This window comes from Cygnus olor, chromosome 4 (genome assembly GCF_009769625.2).
Source record: "Cygnus olor isolate bCygOlo1 chromosome 4, bCygOlo1.pri.v2, whole genome shotgun sequence".
NCBI classification, from domain to species: domain Eukaryota; kingdom Metazoa; phylum Chordata; class Aves; order Anseriformes; family Anatidae; genus Cygnus; species Cygnus olor.
Genome location: NC_049172.1, coordinates 60,190,870 through 60,200,075, shown reverse-complemented (window position 1 = coordinate 60,200,075; position 9,206 = coordinate 60,190,870). Strand labels below are relative to the sequence as shown.

Below are 9,206 nucleotides of genomic sequence, written 5' to 3'. Positions count from 1 at the left end.
CATTTTCAGAATTTTACATGCTTTCCTCAACACAGTAACATACATATGTGACTCCATTTCTTTCGGTGATAAAAACTCCTCACAAATTATTCAGATTTTTGTCTTTTATTTATTTTGAATATTTAGAAAAGTTTATGACAGTTAAATTAAATCAAAATAAGAAATACATAATACATAAAAATTCATAACAACTGGTGCTAATGTTATGTAAGTATACAAAAATAATAGTAGCTCACGACACCACATTTAAGACTACTAAGTGATATCATTTTGATGGAGAAAAATGCTAAAATTTGTAATGTTTTGTTGATTACAGTATCTTAATATTTTGTTTTTACAATATATTGTATTATTTTTCCTTTTAAATTGTCTATCCACCAAACATGTTAAGATTTCACAGACTAGTTTCTATTATAGCTATTAATAATGAGACAGTATGAAAAGTATTTTCTTTTAAACAAAGACATTTTATTACAAGTATTTTGATGCATATTCCCCATGTCAATATCTAGCAATATCCGAGGTCAGGTAAAATAACGAAGAAGCTACTGAAGGAACTGGGGAGCTGCAAGTTCTTAGGCTAAGTGTAACAGAAAATATTTAGGGTTGTACTGTAGGAATCAATCAGAAGGGATTGAATGTGTATTTAACCTTAGGACTTCCCTTTTCCTAACTCTTAAAATATGCAAGTCAGAAAAAGATATCCATGAGGGTGTGTTTTCATCTTACTGAATTCTAGGAATTTAGCATCACTTTAGTCTCTGCTCCTCCCATGGCAGAGGAAGAGAGTGAGGCTCCTTCAGAAGAGGACTGGGCCCACCCAAGATGGGCAGGTCCCCAGGTCTCAAGAACCTGAGCCTTGCAGACGTGCAGTGCAGAGCCAGGCTGTATCTCTCTTTGCGCACATACAGTAATGCACTGGGAGCCCTGGCACAGGAGGTGTGTATTGGTGCTGCACCACCACCAGGCCAGCATCCCTCCATAGGACTTGGGTAGGAGGGTGCAAAGAGGACAGAGCCAGTCTCTTCTCAGTGGTACCCAGTGACGAGACAAGAGGCAATGAGCACAAACTGGAACACTGGAGGTTCGCTCTGAATGTCAGAATAACTTCTTTACTGTGAGGGTGACTGAACACTGGCACGGGTTGTGGAGTCTTCCTCCTTGGAGACCTTCAAAAGTTGCCTGCGCATGGCCTTGAGTAACCTGCTCTAGGTGCCCCTGCTTGAACAGGAGGGTTGGACCAGATAACCTCCAGAGGTCCCTTCCAACCTCAGCCACGCTGTGATTCTGTTACCTCATATCTGAAAGAGCTTTACATGAAGGCAGTTTCCTGAGAGACAGATGTAATGATTTGTCCCAGGTCCAGAGAGGAACTGCCCACCATATGACCCCCCTAGAGGGACATATCTATCAGGCATCCACAGTTCAGTGGCTCTCTCTCAGTCCTTGATTTGACATATTGTTTCCCTGAAAGTGAGCAGTGAAGTCTGTATATTCAATGTTCAAAGTATGGCAGGATTCCCTGTCATACCATACACACCACTTTATTGTAACACTCCTTTATTTTGCATTTTTCAGGAAATGGCTTTAACACTGAGTTAAAACCTGCTCTTGCAGAGAAACAGAGTCTAACTTGCCCTGCTATAACCCAGTAGTTTCTATGCCTCCAGGAACTCAGTGGGAGTTGCTGACTCCACAGAGCTGATCAGTGGTACTTTGCTTCACACAACACAGCAGTCATACCTCCTACTGACTTAGGAATTATGCTACTACTTTTTTTTTTTTTTTTTCCATGCTTGAATGTATCTGTAGTTTGCTCTGTACTCACAAAGCAACTATAGCAGATATATGACTAACATGATACTAAAACACTAAACTAAAATTAAGCTTCATGCAGAAAAGCAGTTATTTTTTGCCATTATGGAGATGAGCATGATGGTTTGCATTTTTTTAGTGTGATTTTCAAAGACTTACATGGTATGCTTTAAAAATACTGGATTATTCTGAGATCCTCACCAGTTTGTAAAATTTATGAATAGGACATCAACTCTGCTATTGCTTTTGGTACTGTGAAACAATAAAAAAAAATGTGGAAGTACTGTATTTACTGTAGTTTTAGTTAAAAGATTTAGATACAAAGTAGAAATCTTCTCTTCCCTTTTGTTTCTCCAGCATTATTTTTAACATTTTTTCTTCTGTGTTTTCAACAGGTCTCTTGCACTCATATAAAAGCATTAAGTTATGTAGCCCTATTTTAAGTTTGTAAATGTCCTCACTTACAACTTCCAATTATTGGCAGATACAAACTATTTGTGTTGGATAAAACTAATTATGACATGCTATCACTGGCCAAAATCTAAGGAAAATGGTAGTTTTCAAATCACCAACAACGACTTTTCAACATTGTCAGCGCATTTTTTTTTTTTTATTTTTATTTTTTTTTGTGGGAAATAACAGAATAGCCACTTATACACATTTAGCTCCTCGTTATAAATTACAAAAGTGAAAAAGAATGTGTGACGGTGGAAAGCTTGTATCCCACACAATTTAAGCAAACCAAAAAATGTCTTGCTTGGAGATTTACTGCTGAGTGCATGAAAGAATAAACACAATTCTTGAAGAAAGCAAAAAAGCATTCTGATGATTAATAGGGTTCACAGAAGAAAAAAATGTATCCTTTTACTCCAGAGGTCATTAACTACATTCAGATGTGTTTTATAAGAATAAATACTGTATTTATGACGCAAATTTCAGTATAGTTTGAGAGCGGGTTATCTGATAAAAGAAACATATTTTCTGTCCTTATAATTGAAACAAAAATAAATTTCAAATGGAGTATGACCCCATGGTTGTAAGCTACACTTTTGTCACACAAAAGTAAAAAGGCAAGATGAATATTTCATGAATCTTGTTTTCCTTGTGAAGATACTAAGAAATCGGGTATCCAGGAGTGGCAATTTCATACTAAAATTTACCATCTCCATTCTAATCAGAAATAGATGAGGTAGGTTGAGAAATCTGACTTCTAAACTTTACTCTTTCTCCTTGTTCCTGTTAGCCTGAAAGCAAGTATTTAAGCATTGATTCGCTCGAGACACAGCCTCAGCTCCTTGACATTTCACCATGCTTTCCAAGCAGCCAGGCCGGCACAGTAGACCACACAACCAAAGCCACCAGCACACGAGGATGATGCGTGGAGTGAGACGCTGGCACCTGGACAAGAACACACAAAGGCTGCTGGAGGTAAGCTTTATTATTACTTTTTTCGTGTGTATTAAAAGTCCAGAGGATTCAGTGAAATCACTGATGGGAGGCAGTGGGGAGGCTTGGGCTTGATGTGGTAGGGCTGCCACTGCCCCACAGGTTGCGGTGCTTGTCTTGGGGCTGTGCATAAGATCTCCATGGGAGATCTTGGAAGCCCTCATGAAGCCTGGCGGAAAGGCGGGCAACAGGCCGGTGCCCCGTGAGGGGGTGACCGAGGACGAGCACACGGCCTCCACCCCCTGAAGCACCACCTGCCTCACGCACCCCTCGCATCCGCGCCTCCACGCGGGCCCCCTGAAGCACTGACGCCCCCTCCCCTCCGCACCCCGCGCATGCTCCCGAGGAAGATTGGGCTCCCGGCGGCCCGTAGCTTCCCCGGCAACCGGCAGGAAGCGCGGAGCGGAGCGGAGCGGAGGGGAGCGGGGGCTCTCCTCCCGGCACGCCGGGGCCGGCAGCGCTGGGTTGGGCCCCGCCGGGCCCCTGCGGCGCGGAGGGAGGGAGGGGGTATCGCCGCTGCCCGCCGGCCGGCGGAGGGTGGCTGTTTGAGCCCCTTAACGGTTACGGGGCTCGGGTCCCCCTCATCGTTCTCGTTCTCTGCCCCAGCAGCGCTCCGGGAGGGTTGTCGCTTGGCAGGGTAAGTGAGCAGCTTAGCCTTTAAAGTCCTGCTTGCTGTCGTTCTGCCTCCGATAAGTGGCTTCCAGGAGCCAAGCCCAGGCCTCTTTCGTTCTGCCTTGAAAGGCCCCTTTCAAATGTGCTCTTTCTTGTTGTGTGTTTCTGCCCTTTTCTTGAAGTCTGTCACCTGCCGGCGGGACGGTTCGCATCCACATCAAGCCTCGTGTGTCGCTTGTTTGATTCCCACCTGCGCCTGTGCTGCCTGAGCTCTGTATGTGCCTGTGTCTCTTCCAGCTCTTGACTACACAAGGACTTTCGTTTTGCTCTGAGGCCGAGGCCTCCCTATGAGAAGTCCTTTTTCCACTCCCTTCCACCTCCCTCTCTTGCAGTAGGTATGCAGTTGTGCTTTTACAAAACCTTTATCACCGTCCTTAACTTCTATCTTAACTTTTGTCCCAAAGGACTGATCTGCCTGTTGCCATGTCTTACTTATTTATTCATTTGTTTAACTTTCTGTGATGGTATCACCAGTGACTTTTGAAATGCATCTAGATTTTGATGTTAGTTAAAACGTTGTTAAAGTCCTTGGTGTGTATCTTAATTATTTGTTGGAAGAGAAAAAAAAATGAATACTTCTAAATTAATTCTAAATACTTTTCTGAGAAATATGTATTAAGACGATTGCATTATGAGCAAGTGTACATTTCAAAGGTTGACACTGATAGCACTGTTTTGTGATATATAATACTAATGCCAAGAATTTTTTATTTAGTTTTTTTGTAGTCTTAAAATATGTTGATTCCAATTTTTCTGATAGTAAGAAATGTGTTTTTTGAAATGATTAGAGTTTTGTGGTAATAAGGTGGCACTTAAAAATTAGTAAATTTTCTTTCTCAGTTATTGTCAGTGTTCTAGCGCTTCAGCATTATTATGGCTTTAATGATTTTCATTTTACAAATATAATAGTTCCTGTGTCATGTATGTTTTTATATCTTCTAAAGAAACTTTTGGTTGTCAAATTGTGGTATATTAGTTTGTCTTTTAAAAAGATTGTCACTGAAGGCAGGACATATCTTGAAAACGTTATGGCAGTAAAGGAGAACAGTGCAAGATTATGAGATGTATGCACTTGAAAGATGAAGTGACAGACTTCTCTGTCAGAATGGGCCCTTGTACTGCACGGGTTATGGAAGAATAAGCATTCCTTTTGTCATACACTTATTTAGATTTTCTTCGCTGTTTGTTAATGTCAGTCTTCGGACCTTGGGATTCTAACCCTTGATATTGTCTTATAGGAATGGGAACTCATATATTTTCATTTTTTTTTGGTTATAGGTAGTAATGTTCTAAGAATGTCATCAGGTGTGCAAATAAAACCAAAGACTGCAGTACAGAAAAGTAAGGCATCCTCTCCTTTGCCATGTTCTCCGGAACCTGCAACTAAACCACAGCCAAAGCCTAGTGACAAGCTGAATCCCAAAACTATTGATCCGGTATGTATAGGTATGGGTTTTCTGTTTGTTTGAAATAGTTCTCCTGATGGAAGAAATTTCCATGCTTCAGGAAATACATGCAGAAGATGATGCTTTCATGTGGGAATTTCTGTGTGTGATTTTTTTTCTTGAAACCTTTTGTAATTAATACAATCAATTAAGCTAAGAAGTCAAATCACGCACACAATTTTAACAATTTTAATGTAGGCGCAAACAGTAGAAATATAGAAATAAAGATTTCATGGTATTTCCTGCTATATGCTTTGTGATATGATGTTTAATCTTGAAAGTAGCATTGAATGATCACGTTAGTAAGTGATACCATAGCTTACATGGATAAGAAGCATGCATATAAAATAACTTTGCAGGTTTTCCTTCCATGAAACTCCCCACTGATTTCCAGTGCCCTCATACCATCTTGCCCAACATTTGGTGCTTATCATCTTGCCACCTTGTACTTTTGTCTGTACTCAGATCAGGCTGGAATTGGAGCAAAGCCACCTTCTGCATGTTACCTGCATATAATGGCAATAAGGATCATTAGGAAAGTGAGAGGCACTTAGTCTCTTAAGTGAGAACCCATAAGACTTCAGTGTTAAGATTTGCATGACAAAGTAGAAAAATGAGAGCATTCCACCAGGAATGTATTCGTTTTTGCAACCTCCTAGCCAGGTAATTCTGAAAAGTACTTTTTGATAAATGTATCATATGTGTTTTCCATCCTATGTCTTCTCCATCTTAAGATCTTTCTTTTTCTGATTATTTTTAGAATCATGTGACTAAGTTCCGTTCTTGATAAATTGCAGTTTTAACATATTCAAACATTACTGTTATAACCAAATAATTTTGTTTGTTGATGCCCTCACAGTTTGGTACTCCTTCTAGAACAACTTCTGCATTTGCCGCTATATATGCTAAAGGTGGCATTCCGTGCAGGTATGTTAGTTTTGTTTATTTTCTTTCTTATATGTATTATGGTTAGGTAGAATTATGCAGGTTGAAAAACATCTGTTCAAAACTCCTTGCTCTTTTAGTTAGGCAGTTTGATTCCATTCATTTCTGAAAAGATTTCTGATACTTAGCTCTTTTCAAAGAAATAAGCAATTTTCCGTGTTTGATGTGGCTTCTTTTTGTTCTTTTTTGTAAAGTATTAAACCTCTTTCATGAACGAATGAGATTTCTTCATATGTTTTCTCCTCCCTAATAACAAAGACAATAAAATCAGTGCCATTTTAGTAAGCAGACATCTTGCAGTCTTTTTTTGTCTGCAGTAAGTACTATGAAAATATTTTCCTGAATATTCCAATTCTGTAATTGCCAACAATATCAGTTATTAACAAAACCACGTGTTTATGTATTTTAAGCTCCTTTTGTCTATTATATATTTGCATACATAAGAAGCATTTTAGTGTTTTGTTAAGCAGATGCATAATTAGTAAACAAAAAATTAAGTAATCATTAGTACATGTATAAATGATTGTTTTTATACATGTAAGTACATCATCCTCTTAGGAGTAACTGATGAACTCCAGTATGATTTTCTTTGTTTCAACTGATTTTCCTTGCCAGTTGTTATTTCAGGAAAATGTTTCTTGATGGAAGTAACTTTGCAAAGGGAGCATCTTCTATGTCAGTATGAGAGGCATCCATAATTACTATAATTTATTGTCTGATTTCCTTGTGTTTGGGAGAAGAATTCTGAAAACTGCCATACTTGAAAACTATAATAATTGCACTGTTATACACTACTATATATTTCATTATGGAGGGCAGTATGTATTGAAATTGTGTGTGTAATATCACAGTAATCTTACAATGCTGATGGTGATATTTCAATGTGAATAGTGTTAGAAATAAATCGTGCATTGTTGTATGTTAATTTGTTCAAACTTTAATTCTTTATACAGGTTAGTGCATGGCTCAGTAAAGCACAGACTGAAATGGGAATGCCTTCCTGAAACTGTTCCTTTTGATCCTCTTCTTGTAACACTGGCAGAGGTAAACTCTTGCATAGTTAAGCATACAGTATTTCTTTCACATAGTGCTGAAAAGTTATGTGGATGTACATTAGCTACATTTTTATGTCAGCTGCTGTGTTATTTAATTGCTACTATAGCTGGGCTGCTGTGGTTTGTGGTTTATTCTTTGAAACAAGAGAGAAATAAAAACGTCTCTGAGCTATATGCTCCTAAAAGCTAATTAATGCCAGTCTACATTTTCAGGATTCAATTAAAATTGTTGTAGGAGGAGCTAAGGTGCAGCCAGTCTCCAGACCCACTTTCAAATATGAAGTTAAATAACAAACTAGAAGCAAACTCATCCCTTTCTGACCTAAGCATTTAGCTGGGATGTGGGAACCCTGTGGAAAAAAAGTAGGATTTCAGTTCTTCCAAACACCTACAAAGAGTTTTTGTTCTTTTTTTTTTTTTTTTTTCTTTCCACAGTACAAACCTTTCATGTGTATTAATTACAGTCTGGGGTCCAAAAAAGTCCTCTAGGGATTGTGAAAACATAAGCCTTTTATAGGTAAAAGACTGATCATACAGTCACCAAAAATGCATAGGGATGTGTTCACTGACTGGATTTGGCTGGGACTGAAAATGTCTAAGCATTTTCAGAGCTCGCAAAGAGGTATTGATTCTTTAGCTCATACCTTTTGGAAGCATTGGAGTCTACCATTCAGTAGTCAGTGCAGTTGAATTCCGCAGCTCAATTTCAATCAAAAACTGTTGTTAGCCTTTGTGTGCCTCTGCAATGATCTGTATGCATAGAAATGTCTGAACTGTCATGGACTCTTTCTACTTCTTTGGAGGTCCTGACCGTGCCTGTACCATGAAAAGAAGTGCCCACCTCCAAGCTAGGGTCAACTGATATCTACTGTGGATACTATAAAGAGTAATTTAAAACCAGCTGTGTTAGATTTTTCTCTTACCCGTTTTCTGGTAACAGCCACCTGGTGGATTTTTATGTGTTGTTTTTTTCCCCTGCAAATGAATAATTCACTGTTTATCTGATACTAAATGCAAAGGGTAAAAAAGCTTTGTCCAAATGAGATAGACCTACATACAGAGATGTGTGTATAAAACTTCTTTTATAAGGGATAAAAAGTAGTTGTTCTTTTCTGACCGCTGCGGTCCGTATATGTTTGTCTTTTACTTTGCTATATTCCATAGTTTTTCTTATTATTCTAGGTCACTGGAGAATGTTATTTCCTCTTTTTACCTCATAGTGCCATTTCTGAAATAGATATATGTGGTTTAGCTAGAGGTATATCCTTTTTCTTTGGGGGCATCTGAGTAAAGTGTTGTGGAACTAGATACTAATATGCATTTCAGTTATGCTGTTTTACAAATTGTTACACCTGAAGGGGAGGAAGGCTTTGGTGTTAGCCTCTTTTAACACAATCATCCAAACCCTGATGAATTCAAGACAAATCCAAATACAAGTAGTGTTTTAGATGTGAAAAACAGATGAGACAGTTGTGACTTTTCATGAGAAACCAAAGAAGAAATGGAAATCAATACTGTTTATCTGCTTGTGCTTTAATCTTACCTAAAATATTTTCCTCTTCACATTCTAACAGCTTGTTGTAGATGCTTTTCTGGCCCAAGCAGTGAGGTTGTCTCTTACAGGATGCTTTACCTCTTAGGTTATATGACACAGAATGGCACAGGTTGGAAGGGACCTCTAGAAGTCATTTTGTCCAACCACTCTTCTCAAGGAGGTCATCCTAGAGCAGCTTGCCCAGGGCCATGTCCAGGTGGCTTTTGAAATTCTCCAAGGAGGGAGACTCTGCAAGCTCTCTAGGCAACCTGTGCCTGTCCTCTGTCACCTACA

General features: G+C 39.0%; 1 protein-coding gene across 5 annotated transcripts in view; it reads left to right on the top strand.

Annotated features, from left to right (window-relative positions):
* Positions 1 to 3,683: 3,683 nt before the first annotated feature.
* PACRGL (parkin coregulated like) overlaps positions 3,684 to 9,206 on the top strand; it is a 42,574-nt gene continuing 37,051 nt past the window's right edge. For all 5 annotated transcript variants that reach the window (XR_005819398.1, XM_040555574.1, XM_040555577.1 and 2 more), the window contains exons 1-4: positions 3,684 to 3,898; positions 5,212 to 5,369; positions 6,238 to 6,305; positions 7,277 to 7,367. Coding sequence is in view for 4 of the 5 variants with exons in the window: in XM_040555574.1 (XP_040411508.1) it covers positions 5,229 to 5,369; positions 6,238 to 6,305; positions 7,277 to 7,367 (300 nt within the window). In the remaining variant the exon portion in view is untranslated. The remainder of the gene's footprint in view (positions 3,899 to 5,211; positions 5,370 to 6,237; positions 6,306 to 7,276; positions 7,368 to 9,206) is intronic.